Below are 14,618 nucleotides of genomic sequence, written 5' to 3' on the forward strand. Positions count from 1 at the left end.
CACTAAACTCTTTAAACTCTTAAATTTTCAAAATTTAGACAATGTATTTTTTTATTTGATCAAACAGAGGAATATGCCCTCCATCTATCATCCTACACCGCGATGCACCTACGTGACCTATTTGAAATCCAATCAGTGGCGGGTCCAGGTGCAGGGGCACATTCGGCCCGTACCCCCCCCCCCTCCATATCCGCACCGTGCCTCTCCCCCTCCTTTGACAGCCCATAAGAAATGTTTGTTAGTGGAAAATGCCGTGCATACGCAAGTGGAGACCATTTTATTTACTTTTTTTTGCTTTTGAAAGTTTAGCTGACAATTCAACAGCTATGTTTTTAATTACTTTCTTTTTATTTTCTTTGCAGATGGTATTGAGTAAGAATATAAAGGTAGCTGTTTACACTTGCAGTGATAGTGAAAATGTAGAAGGTCTTATCAATGAAATAAGAGAGAAAATGGCAGATCATGTTGAAGAGGTTAAATATGTTCAGCTACCTTATAACATTAGTGATATGCAGAAGATGAAACTGGATAAGAATTACTACATGTTGCTCTGTCATTCAATCAACAACAGAAGATTTTCAATCACCAATGTCACTGATGCTCTTTATGATGACTTCCTGAAGAAAGCCAGGAAACAATTAGGTAAGATTGCTTAACCATAATTTTGCAAACACCATCAATATGAACGAATTTGTCATATCATATCCTAACCCCGTGTATACCTGCACGAAGAAGATAATGTTACTATGAATGATGTGGGCGCGGGGCGCGAGATTATTATTATTATATTTTTGGCGATTTAGACCCAAAAGCAGGAAATTCTTATTACCATTAGTAAACATGAACAGCGTGCGTATCTAAATACAAAATTAATGCGAATGTAGAGCGCTATATTTATTAAATATAGATTAACTGACCTGAAAAGGGGGACATTTCAAGGACAGTTTGCGGAATCAAATACTGCTAGCGCTTAGCGCGACCTGGAATTTTATCATGTTATCAGGGTAGTGTTTCATAAAGCTGTTCGTGAAGTTACGCACAACTTTACGAACGACTGGAACATGTTCTAATACATAAGTCAGCTACATAGGGATATATCATATAGGTGATGATATAGCACAAGAAAGGGTCACCAGTTGTGCGTAAAGTCATTCGTAACTTACGAACAGCTTTATGAAACGGGGCCCAGCACTCTTTTGTGGTCATGAACACGATGCGTATCTTGCTGAAACAAAATAATGAAAAATCGTATCTTGATCAGAATAATTTCAGCGAATTGACTTCAAAATGGAAATTGTTATGCCTAATGTTATCTTCTTGAGCAGATTATTATCTTATTCAAGTCAATGCGAGCGCGAAGCGCAAGCAAAATTTTGAATAAATAATAATTCCCCATTAAATTTGTTTCATCCACTTTTCTTCCTCTTACTTTTCTTTCTCCCTCTCTCTTTCGTTTTTCTTTTTTTCCAATTTTTTTGCACTGCAAACAGGGGGGGGGGGGGGGCGTCTTGTCTGGTCGACAGAAGAGTTGATCATGGATGTAAAAGGCCGTTGAAATTTGCCCCATAGAAACTTTGACCAGCGAAAAAAATATAAAATAAAAAAGATCGACAAATAGCCTATTTACACTGCAAAAACTCCGGTGTTGATCTAACTCCAGCCCGGAATCTATTATGTCCACACCAGAGAAGTATTGAAACAACACCTGTTTGGAATCAAACTGATGCTGTTCTAAAACTAATTGGTGTTGTATATGTTGTAAGACTAATACCAAAACCGGTGTTGTTCAACACTTATCTGGTGTAGACATATATAGATTCCGGGCTGGTGTCAAATCAACACCGGAGTTTTTGCAGTGTGTGTTTTGGGTTTGTTATTTAGTTTCCGGGGGGGGGGGGTGGTCGCACCTCGTTTAAACCAGCATTTGTACCTCCACTATTCCCATTATTAAATTTCAAATCACATATCGACGTTTAAAAGTGGGGGGGGGGGGGTAATACGAAAATCAATTTATAAGACTTTATGGGCTATACCCTGCAAAAACTCTGGTGTTGATTTAACACCAGCCCGGAATCTATATGCCCACACCAGAGAAGTGTAAAACAACACCAGTTTTGTTTTGATCTAACACGAGATAGGTGTTTTAAACAGCATCGGTTTGATTTTAAACTGGTGTTGTTGCAATACTTCTCTGGTGTGGACATATATATTGCGGGCTGGTGTTAAATCAACACCAGAGTTTTTGCAGTGTATGGTTTGAACTGCAATAGTCCAGGCCATTGCAAATTTTAAATCTCGGCAGGCCTTCATTCATTTCGGGTTATGAAGATCTATGACTTGACCGTTTCTCCTTCTATACCAGGCCCGCTATGTAGAAAGTTTCGTTCTCGTCGGTAAAAAAAATGTCGATCAGGGATAATGGGACGATTTTTGCCATTATTGATAGCGAAAATATGACGAGTAGGCAAAAAAAATGGCTGCCAACAATATCTTGGTAATATTCCTGTTGGTATTGAAGGTTTAACGCGTGTTTTTTTATGGTTCAATAATTACAGGTCGCCAGAAGGTTGGAGTGATCGCTTATGATTTTCCATCTGATGAACTCTCGTCTGAAATCCTCGAAAGTAAGATGGTATCTTTTAAAAACACACAAGAAAGAACATTCAGAAAGTCAATTCTGCAGCTAATCGGCGGGCAACTCTCAGATTCTCCCGTAGAACTAAACAACAATCAATGGCAGGAGCTTGAAAAATATTTCAAACACATATTGAACAATCCGAAGCCCAAGAAAGTGACAAGGGGGGCTACACCATGTTTACTTTGTTCTTGTGCCCGGAGCACACAAACAGAACCGTGAATTTCTCCCCGTCGCAATAAACAAATTCTGTTGGAATAATATCAGAACTTGACTAGGCCTTTAAGTTAATGGCAGTCACCATAATTATGGTTATCCGAAGATAATATGCATCTAGAGCGCTTAGAGACTTCTGACAAAGTAAGTATTAAGCGCTATATAAGCAAGTATAATTATTATCTATATCCAAGGTAAAATAGAATTATAAACTAAAGGACAAGAGAAAAGACATATTTCTGATATATCCCTTTCACTTGTGAACTTCCTTGGATAGGCCTACTGCCAAACTTCCAAAATTAATAAAATGGTAAAATTGGCAGGGTACATTGCGATGTTATACTAATTAACACAGGGAAGGAGGAAAGGGGGACACTGATCTTGGATCATGAAATTTATGTGTATTGTTCGTTTGTTTATATTTATTTTCATGTAAAAAAAAATAGATGATCAAATGTAACAAATCGTCAAATAAAATATGGAGGATGGCCCATTTCAGTGGCATTAACAGAATACCACTGTTCTTCCATGGGGTCCTTTACAACGTAAAAAATGCATATAAAACAAATATATAGAATTACAAAAAAAGATATACACAATACTTAATCGATCACATAACAAGAAAGAAAATGAAAATACAATCATCCCACCCAGCCCTAAAAAGAACACAACATATTTTATTACATAAAATAACATTTCAAACCAAAACTATATTACGGTTAAAAAAATATCCCATTGTGAACCCCCCCCCCCCCCTTTAACCCACCCATCTAACCATTGATTACCAATTTAGTATGTTAGTACACTGATTACTGTCGTATGACAGTGAATAAGGGATTGCAGATTTCAAATATCAATATAGTAAAAAAAAATATAAACATGTTTATTGAATATATTAAGCCGTGTCCAGCTGGCGTAGCTTGAGTGGTAGTTCATTGTATAACGCAGATACACGATATAAGAATGTACATTTACATTGATTTGTTATTGGTTTAGGAAGCATTAGGTTCGAATTAGATCTTAGCCCGTAATACCTTTCGCAAAAAAATAATTGTCAGTCATATAATCGGGTGTTAAACTATTGCCTAACCATGTCTGCATAATCGGAATGGGATAAAATCACTGAAGAATAAATTAAATTGAGAATTGACTCATTGATAAAATATCTCAGTCTCCTTAAAAAGCCAATGATTTTCCCGAACTTTTTGTTCAGTTGCTCTATATTCCATTTAAGTTCAGGGTCCAAATTTAATCCAAGATAATTTAAACTTGTCAACTGATTTAGTCCAGTTGAATTTAACTTGAGACTTTCCTCCAACCAAGATGCTCTTACTGGTTTCCAGGAGTATCATTTATATTTTCATCTCTCTCTCTCTCCATCTCTCTCATTTTTTTCTTTTTTGTTATTTACGCTCGAGATGTCACCCTGATCTACTTGTATTCTATTTACAAGAACATTTCAGTACCCTGTAAAAAATCTCTTAATTAGTAGTTAACACTTAATGTATATAAGTAGAATTTATTATTTGTAATCATTCCTTGATTTTTTCTTGTCTTTTTATTAACATGATTTACTTGATTCATTTGGGTTCAATATACATTTACGAAAATTCACGTATTGCTAGCTTACTTTGATTAAGTTAATCTAACTCCAATTAGGCAAAGATAAGTATCACTTATAAAATCGTGTTGAATAACTTGAATGTACTGTTTCAATTATTAACGCCTTATTTACTTACTTACCTACTTGGATTTATTTGGATGTAGAGACATAAAGCTGGAAGCTTATTTGCCCCTCGTCACGTAGGGTTGTCTCTGGTTTGGTGAATATTTTAATGATTTAAATAATACCTGAATATTCATTAAGAGCAAGCAAATATTACATTTTTTAAATAACTGTCATACTTATCTATTTGTGTCTGAAATGGTTTTGGATTAGGGTGTGCAAAATATTTTATTCTTTTGTTGAATCAAAGAAAGAGCAACATTGAACAGTCACTAATCAGAAAATTTCAGATTTCTTGTTAGGTTTTCGGAAAATGTTAATGTTATTCTCAATATTCTGTTTGTTAGGATGAACCGGTCGCGTATAAATATAAATGTGAGTACCTCTCATGTACAGGTATAGTGACAATGCATAAAGTTTGATATTTGGATAAAAGATGTCTGAGATTAAAATGATGTCACTGAAAGTGGGACGATGGGGGAGCGGACTTTCGAATCACGAAAGTCCACCCCATTTGTTTTTGGGGGTGTTTTTCAGTGATTGTTTTACTTAATTGAATCAACTTGTTCTAACTTAATTTACTTGAGTAATGGATGCAAATGAAATAAGTAAATTTTACTTAAAACTGCCAAACTTATAAATACTTGAAAAAAAATGTGGCAATTTTTGGCCTCATTTTTTGGGGGGGTAATTTCAAATATATATATATATTTTACAATGTAGGAGGCTGCACACTACAAGCTCCGTTTTTTATCAACCTCCCCCATTCCCAACATCTTTGTATCACATTTTTATGATTATATAATCTTGATTATATATAGTACGCAGAAATTTTCTTTGTTTTATCGCTTATTTATCAAGATGTATGAAAGAAAACATATTGTAAATGTTGATAATGGAAATAAAGGAAAATAAATGAAATCCATGAAATGCACTTGCTCCAATATTTTTTTCAATCAATGTTTAATGTCTTTGCACGAAAAAGTCCCTTTGAAAATAAAATAAAACAATATTTGATTTAGTCAAAGGGTTATATTCGTAATTCTGAAGGATCGTTAATCCGAAAACTGAATAAAATTCGTAATTCACAAGGTTCGTTAGCCCGAAAACGAAATAAGGTTCATTAATTTGAAGGTTCGTTAGTCCGAAAACAAAATAAGGTTCTTTAATTCGAAGGTTCGTTAGTCCGAAAATGAAATAGGGTTCGTTTTTCCGAAAATGAAATTAGTTTATTTTAGGATAAAAAACGGGTGACCCGACAATTGCTCCGCCGACATCTGCTCCGCCGACAATTGCTACGCAAAATACGACAACTGCTCCGCCGACAATTGCTCCGGACAGTTGCTCCGCCGACAGTTGCTCCGTCGACACTTGCTCCGCCGATATCTGCTCCGCCGACATCTGCTCCGCCGATATCTGCTCCGCCGATATTTGCTCCGCCGACATTTGCTCCGTCGACATCTGCTCCGCCGAAAATTGCTCCGCCGACAATTGCTCCGCCGATAATTGCTCCGCCGACTTCTGCTCCGATTATACGACAATTGCTCCGCGATAATTGCTCCGCCGATAATTGCTCCGTCGACATCTGCTCCGCCGACAATTGCTCCGCCGATATTTGCTCCGCCGACATCTGCTCCGATTATACGACAATTGCATGAACATCTTATTTCTCCAAGTTGGTCTATGTTTGGAATGATAAGAAATTCATCCTGATACAAATTGTTTTGTTGTTTTTTTTTCTTGTTATTCGTTAATGTTTTATTTATTTTATTCTCCCCCTATCATCACAGCTTTCTGCTTTAAAAAAAAATCGTTCTCCCTGCCGCTGCCACTTGACAAATTGTAACGGAGAAGGGGAATGACACACTCCCCATTGAAATTGTGAATCTGGATTTTTGTTCATATATTATTATCATTGGTTTCACTCCGGTCTTGAGCGGGGATAGAAATTGGGGGGGGGGGGTGCTGGACACAATATCTCTTCTGCTTTCCAGCAACTTATACACCATACATTCGCACGGGCTCTCTCTCTTTCTCGTTTTGTTCTTTCACGCTGTTTATTTTCATTGATGACCGCTTGATTTATTGTATATTTAGCAGCATTATAATTATTAATATTCTTATCAATAATTTTTATTTACATCTTGGGCCTTATCTACCCTTGCACCTTTTTTCTTTCAATTTGTTCCAAACGAAAGTATGATCATCACTGGCGTACAGATGGGGGAGGGGCGTGCTAGGGGTCACGGATCCCCCCCCCCCCCCCCCCATTCTCCCTACCAATGAAAAAAATAAAAATAAAGGAAAGGAAAATAAATGTAATCCTTGTCTGGCCCCCTCCAATTGTTGTTGTTGGCTCATTACGCTACTGGTGAGTTACTATAAAACTAGACTTCGGTTGTATTTTTGTTCTATTCTGTGCAATAGCGACAATATAAATATGTTTTAATAAATGAATATATGTATCTCTCTCACTACGTCTAAACAAATAATGTTATTTTTAAAAGACAATAATATATATACCAGTAATAATATAGTTACAAATTCATGAAACCCGATACGCATTAAACTGAATTTATAATGCGAGCACAAAGCGCGAGCTGTTATTGACCTGGAAAATTGTAAACAATGAAGCATATCTCGGGGGGGGGGAGAGATATCTCATAGTGAGAGCGCAATGCGCTAATTGAATATTTTTGATATATTTCAGAAAAGGGACATTTTGTGATCGTGAACTTGAGACATATTTAAGGAGTGGACCAAGCTTTCGCCACTAGGGTTGGGGGCCGGGTGGAGAAACCTTTTCATCCACATTTTCGCCGATCAGCCGCTAAAAGCAGATTTTTTTTTAAGGGTTAGTCCTAACTAAAGACTAAAGTTTAAAGTGGAACCGTCGTGATATGGTGTAGCGGTTCTGACTCTTGGCTTGCACTTAAACGGTCGTGTTTTCGAATCCCACCTTGGTAGCATCCTTTGGCAAGTCGTTAATCCACACTTTGCCATTCTCATAAAAGGTGCTAAATTGTAAGATGTGAAAGTCATTGGAGCTTGTCCTGCATTATGTGCGCCTAATCGGTGACAGGCTGGATTACTCCCCAGGGAGTGGAGGATGTGCATACGTTGTGTGCGGGAATAGCTGATTAAAATGATGACCGGGGTGATAAATATATAAGCGCTATAGATACATACCATGTCTTAAGCGCATTTTAGATAACCAGATGATTGTTATTATTATTATTATTGTTATTATTATTATTATAATCATTATTATTATTATTATTACTATTACTATTTTCATTATTATTATTATTATCATTGTTATTAGTAGTAGTTGTATTATTTGTATTATATTTCATTCTCCTTCCTTTCATTTTTTTTTAATATTTCAAAATATTTTGATATCCGTTCCAGAAATTAATCAAAAGGATACGAATCTCGCCAATTAAATTATGGAGGAGCTAAGCTGAAACTTTTTTTTCATAGGTTATGAAAACGGAATATAAAAAAACACACACAATCATGTTCCGTATCTTACTAAATAGCGCGATATGCAAGCTGGGATTATTTATAGGCCTACTGGTCTGACGCTCACAGTGGCATAATGAGCCAAAAATTGCTGATGGAACAATAGTTCTAAAAAGATGCAAGCGAGCGAAGCGAGCGAGCAAATTTTTTGACATTTTTAATACAGAAATCGATTTTTTTTTTTTAAAGAGTTTGACTTAATATTCAGAAAATACATGTAATATACCATTTCACCCTTTCCGTTTCATTTTCTTTCTTGTTCATTTTCTTCTTAGGCGGCCATATACAGATGAAGGTATATCATTTATAGAAGAAAATCTTGTTTGGTTGATTTGTTTCATTTTGAAACTACGTGTAAAATTATATATTTCCTCCATCAACAACAAATTGTTACTTACATTATAACATCAGAATGAATATAATTCGACTATTGGCGGACCATATGGATTTTATTTTTGAATTTAACAAAAATTTAAGTATCCTTTTTCTATCAGTGAAGAAAACAATCATGATCAACATAAAACAAAAAAAGCAACTCACTATTATATATTATCATAATCTAAAAACCTACGGTGTATATGACATGATGTTATCAATAGAATGAAATTTCTTTTACCACAATCCTCATTATTTATGCTTTATTCGTCATTGATTTTGCCATACCTGAATTACGGTCTCTTGATTTGGGGTAATACCCATCAAACGTTGATAGAAAAGATTTTTATACTGCAAAAGAAGGTTATCCGGATTATTTGCAATGCTCCAATACGCTCTCATACTAATTCTTTCTTTTTCTTTCGAAAACAAGATTTTTTAAAATTAAGGATTTATATTAATTTCAACTAGGTCAGTTTATGTATCAATATAATAGCAATGATTTACGTATTGTTTTTATGACATGTTTCATAAAAATGAGAGCATTCATAAATACCCAACTAGGCAATCAGATGAATTCCATTTACCGCTTTTCAGGACGTTCAAAGCCAAAAATACTTTCATTTATGAAGGCCCAACATTTTGGAATTCCCTTCATAACGACTTAAAGAATTCCCCCTCTCTGTACACTTTTAAAAGAAAGTTAAAATCTTTCTTACTGAAATCCTATAATCACGTCTAAAAAATACATCATCACATATTTTTATCTTTAATCACCGTTCCTTTTCACTCATGCGCTACGTTGCTTCTGTTTGTCTACACTCCTCTCCCTGTAGTTCATTATGCAGTTCTCACATTCATTCCCCACCCCCTCTCTCTTTTTCTCTCTCTCTCTCTTATTCATCCGCTTTATCCGCTTTCTTTCTATATTGTTTCTCATTCCTGAGTTTTTTGCGTAATTTTCGTATATTTTGGTTATTTAATATTTTCTTTTAATGATGTCTCCTGTTGGTAATCATGGTTTATATTTTGATTTGTATATATCAATTTATTTCTCGCTTGTCATATTTTGAGGAGCCCACAATATACAAGCTTTGCTTTTAAGTGGGATCCTCCATTTTCACAAATTATAAATCACAAATCCTTTACACATGATTACTTTGTATGTAACTTTCTTATAACATGTCTTTTTCAAGTTGATTTTATGACCTTGGTATATTTTTTTATGATGTTGACTTGTTATGATTGTATTTATTTGATTTATATTTTGTTGAAAATTAAATAAATGAAATTAAATGTGGATGTGGAGACCAGAGCACTGTGTATACGAGAGGATATGGAAACCAGATTGGAGGGGTGTGGCGAGAAGGTGACACGACATGTAGCGTTTCACAAGTTGGTATTTTCGTGAATATTAATTTTTAATTACTGAATGTCTTGGTCATGTTTGTGAGGAACAAAATTTGCCGACAGTAAACATTTTGCGTGACTACAGTACAGGTTTTCGACAAAAAAGGTGGGGTACCGTTGAAGTTCACCTGGAGCAAATATCTCCACTTCGGAGCATATTTCGCCAGAGCGATTTTGACGCTAAGAATGGGGTATATCTAAGTTTTTTGTACTGTTATAATAATTACATGAAAACGCGTATTTTTTTTTTCATTCTAATCAACAGGCACGTAATAAAACTTACACAAATGCTCCCCCTACCATGAATAAGAATTGATAATATCTATCCCTCCTTTGTGCTTACCCCTTTTTTTCTATTTCTTTCTATATGCATGTATCAGAATTCAGGAGCCGCGGAACCGTGGGGCTTCAGCCCCCCACTTTTTTCCAAAACCGTGTACAAAAACGTAAAAATGACCATATGATTGCGATTTTTAGCAGGGTCAGCACCCCACTTTAGACTCATGCAGCCCCCCACTTTGAAAACCGTTCCGCGGCCCCTGTGTATGCCATGTAATATCATGCAAGCATTATCGGAGCAGTTTACGGCGGAGCCATTTTCGGCGGAGCAGATTTTGGCGGAGCAAATATTGACGGAGTAGATGTCGACGGAGCAGATATCGGCGGAGAAATTGTCGCGGAGCAATTTTCGGCGGAGCAGATGTCGGCGGAGCAATTTTCGGCGGAGCAAATGTCGTATAATCGGAGCAGATGTCGGCGGAGCAAATATCAGCGGAGCAATTGTCGCGGAGCAATTGTCGTATAATCGGAGCAGATGTCGGCGGAGCAACTATCGGCGGAGCAATTGTCGGCGGAGCAATTTTCGGCGGAGCAGATGTCGGCGGAGCAAATATCGGCGGAGCAATTATCGGCGGAGCAAATATCGGCGGAGCAAGTGTCGACGGAGCAAATATCGGCGGAGCAAGTGTCGACGGAGCAACTGTCGGCGGAGCAACTGTCCGGAGCAATTGTCGGCGGAGCAGTTGTCGTATTTTGCGTAGCAATTGTCGGCGGAGTAAATGTCGGCGGAGCAATTGTCATGGAACCAAAAAACGGGGTTGTTATTGAAAAATAACAGGATATTATGCAGTAATAGTTTCAACCATGCACAATGGTGTGGTCAGTGTATGTACTGCATCAAGAATTGGCGCTTCAATGGATCAATCATCTTAATTTTGATTTTCTCTGAGCAATTGCTGCCTGATCGAAGCGAATGGGTTAAGAATATTGGGGACTGTGTGTTGGCCACATGTGAATAACCTCTAGATAAGGGTTTTTAGAGGAGGGTAGGGGCGTAACAGGAGTCGGTAGCCAGGGGGGGGGGTCAAGAGCAAAAAATTTATCGGTCATATTCATGGTATGAACAAGCAGTGGTGTAATGCAAAATTTTTGAGGGGGCCAGATATATGGCATATCCGGCAGAATTTATCCCCAAAAAAAATTGCGAGCGAGCGAGCAAAATTTTTTATATTTTATTATAGAATTGAAATTTTGTGACAGATTTTGACATAGTTTTCCTTTTTTTTTTGGGGGGGGGGTTGTCTGTATACATCACTGTGAACAGGATTCTTTTTTAATGATTGTGCGTGAAGATATCTGCGGCGGTAGCGTGGAGAGTAAAAAAAGAAGTGCACAGTTTGGCGCATGTTCCAAAAAGCTGAATGATAAAAGTCCCGAGCAAGCGAAGCGAGCTAGAAAAATGAGCATATTCATGAGAATATAACTTTGTGACATTTCAGACATTATATTCAGTAAAGAGGCCCTAGCATCATATTTTGCATTTTTCCTTTGCCTTTTCTTTCCTCCTTTTTTTTTTGTTTGTTCTTGGTTCACTTTTGGGGCCATGGCCAAACCGCCAGTGCTATGCCGGTGGATTCCGGGGCGGAGCCCCCGGAACCTTTTGATATCAAAGCCATTTTTAACCTTACAGATCGCCGCTATTTTCAATCAAATCACAGATATATACAGTATACATCTTTTACACAACACATTAATTCAACGCAATTGCGCAATGAAACACATTTTTACCGGGGTCACAACATATTCTTTGGAGCCTTTAACCAACATGCTCTGCTTTTACCTTTGGCTCCCCATATCCACATCTCTCATTGTCTTTCTTGTCATTATATTACAACCATTTACAAGCAGTGGCGTACCTAGGATTTTCCACAGTGGGGGGGGGGGGCAAAACCGTCCGCCAAAAAAATTGACAAGCAAAAAAAAAAAGGTCTTCAAGCTCGTCAGGGGGCAATAAATATAGGTCTTCAAGCTCGTCAGGGGGGGGGGCAAAAAGTCTTTCAAACTCGTCAGGGGGGCAGGTATACGTCCTTTGCATGGGTTGTGGCTCGTCAGGGGGGGCACGCTAGTGTTTACAAGAAAACATTATAGTACTTTTTCTATTATATTATACATTTCATATTTAACGATATTTATTTATGCTTACCTATGATAATTTGTATTGTATAATATTGTTTGTATTGTATAATATTATTGTTTGTACTGAGTTGTTGATTTTGTTGAAAATGTAAGATGTTGATATGAAATAAACCTTGAACCCTTGAACCTTGAACTTTCAATTCAATTAAGAAGTTAATAAGTTACAAAGTACATTCAGTTACAAAGTTACATTCATACATAATTATGAATGAGCCAGGACCTTTGAAAAAACAACCTGTGCTTATAATTGAGGACCTAAATGACAATTAAGAAATACAATAAAATACAAAAAATAACATTAGATTAACTTTGTTTAAAAACATTAGTAAGGCCTGCACACCATACCCATAAAAAACATCGTCGGCTCTCATCCGAACCGTCGTATCCATATACGACGGTGCAAACCCATTTCAGAGAAAATTGTCTTCAAAGTTTACTATAATGTTCACACTTAGTTTTTCAGCAAGGATCAGAGAAAATATCGCAAAAGAGCTCCATGCTTGTAATTTCGGTTTGAATGAGCGGTTTAGATTTCCCCTTTACAAAAACGCCATAGGGGGTTTAGTACGTATCTATGGGATACAACAACCCAGACCGCGATTTCAATGCGCGCGGTCAGTCAAAACGTCGTATAGTTTTTTTACGTGCAAAGTCTATGCAGTGCAAATGCCCGATACGACAGTTTGGCGGACTGCGCGCATTGAAATCGCTGTCAGCTAAAACGTCGTATCGCTCTGCTATGTACGTTTCTTTGGCATTTGCGCATTTTATTAAAAATTTGTATGGCATCGCCGTGAAAATCCCCTCATATCTCAGAAACTGAAATAGATTGCTGCCTAGAATTTCAGTTATGAATAGAATAGGACTTGTACTCTCATTTTCTGCAAAAATATCAAAATCGATTTTTTTTTTTTTGGGGGGGGGACCAAAATTGACTCATATGATCGACGGTTCGGATGAACGCCGATGTGAAAAAATTTGTTAAAGGACAAGTCCACCCCAATAAAAATTTGGTTTGAATAAAAGGAGAAAAATCCAACAAACACAACACTGAAAATTTCATCAAAATCGGTTGTAAAATAAGAAAGTTATGACATTTCAAAGTTTTGCTGAATTTCACAAAACAGTTATATGCACATCCTGGTCGGTATGCAAATGAGCAGATAGATGACGTCACCCACTCACTATTTCTTTTGTATTTTATTATATGAAATATGAAAAATTCGAATTTTCTCCTCATTGTCATGTGGAACAAACTTTTATTCCTCCCTGAACATGTGCAATTACCATTATTTTAACAGTTTGTGGTTGAATCAAGTTGGTCCCAATTGTCAAATCTGTAAAAATTGAAATATTGTATAATTCAAACAATAAAAAACAAAAGAAATAGTGAGTGAGTGACATCATCGACTCTCTCATTTGCATATCAATGAGTTGTGCATATAACTGTTTTGTGAAAAATAAGCAAAATTTAAAAATGTCATAACTTTCTTATTTTACATCCGATTTTGATGAAATTTTTAGTGTTATGTTCGTTTGATTTTTCTCTATCCATTCAAATCAACAAATTTTTGGGGTGGACTTGACCTTTAAAAGTTTCCAGCGAGAGAAGTTATATAAGCCCGAAAAAATGGCTTTTGAAATGAAATTATAATTATTTGATAGATTTTTACATAATATTCAGCAATTAAATAGCATATTTTAATGTTTTCCATTCATTTCATTACGTTGCCTCATATTTTCTTTAGGGCCTTCGGTGTGGAACCCCCCCCCCCCCCCCCCATACGCCAGTGATTGAACGTAAAGCTTAATACAGGGGGCGTTAGAGAGCCTTTTGAAGGTTACAGATAAAGAGCCCCTACTGCGTGGGGTATGGGGCAGAGCCCCCGGTAGCTTTGGACTTGTTGATGATTTTAGCCAAAGTAAGCATTAAGAGACTTTTTGACGGTAAATCTTGTCAGCGTCAAGCTTTACCTCGGTGGGGCATATAACGAATTACAATAGAATATTTCAAGCCTTTGGCTAGGGACATTTGTGTCCTGATTTTGCATGAAATTTAGCAATCTTAATGTTATGTGCAGTCCATCTCTCTTCCCGTTCCTTATTTTCCATCATCGGCAGCCCGGTCGTGGTTTTTTTTCTTGTCCGTTTTCTTCGTTATCCAAATTAGCTCTTGTCTCATTCCATTCTATAAACCTTAATTTCTCTCTTTAATGTTTGCTATTTTGTCACCTTAATTCATTTCCCTTTCTTACT

The 14,618-nt window shown here is 36.8% G+C and overlaps 1 protein-coding gene across 1 annotated transcript; it reads left to right on the forward strand.

Annotated features, from left to right (window-relative positions):
- The first annotated feature begins 362 nt into the window (after positions 1–362).
- Positions 363–5,507, forward strand: LOC129258068 (uncharacterized). Its single transcript, XM_054896518.2, has 2 exons — positions 363–642; positions 2,556–5,507. Exons 1-2 carry the CDS (start codon positions 363–365, stop codon positions 2,855–2,857), a joined length of 582 nt encoding a protein of 193 aa, XP_054752493.1. The 3' UTR covers positions 2,858–5,507.
- The last annotated feature ends 9,111 nt before the right edge of the window (positions 5,508–14,618 follow it).

This window comes from Lytechinus pictus, chromosome 3 (genome assembly GCF_037042905.1).
Source record: "Lytechinus pictus isolate F3 Inbred chromosome 3, Lp3.0, whole genome shotgun sequence".
NCBI classification, from domain to species: domain Eukaryota; kingdom Metazoa; phylum Echinodermata; class Echinoidea; order Temnopleuroida; family Toxopneustidae; genus Lytechinus; species Lytechinus pictus.

Excerpts from the sequence above, each read along its gene's own strand:
- LOC129258068 (XM_054896518.2), top strand. The coding sequence starts at position 363 with ATGGTATTGAGTAAGAATATAAAGGTAGCTGTTTACACTTGCAGTGAT. Across the intron at positions 643-2,555 it reads GAAAGCCAGGAAACAATTAG|GTCGCCAGAAGGTTGGAGTG; the intron begins GTAAGATTGCTT and ends CAATAATTACAG.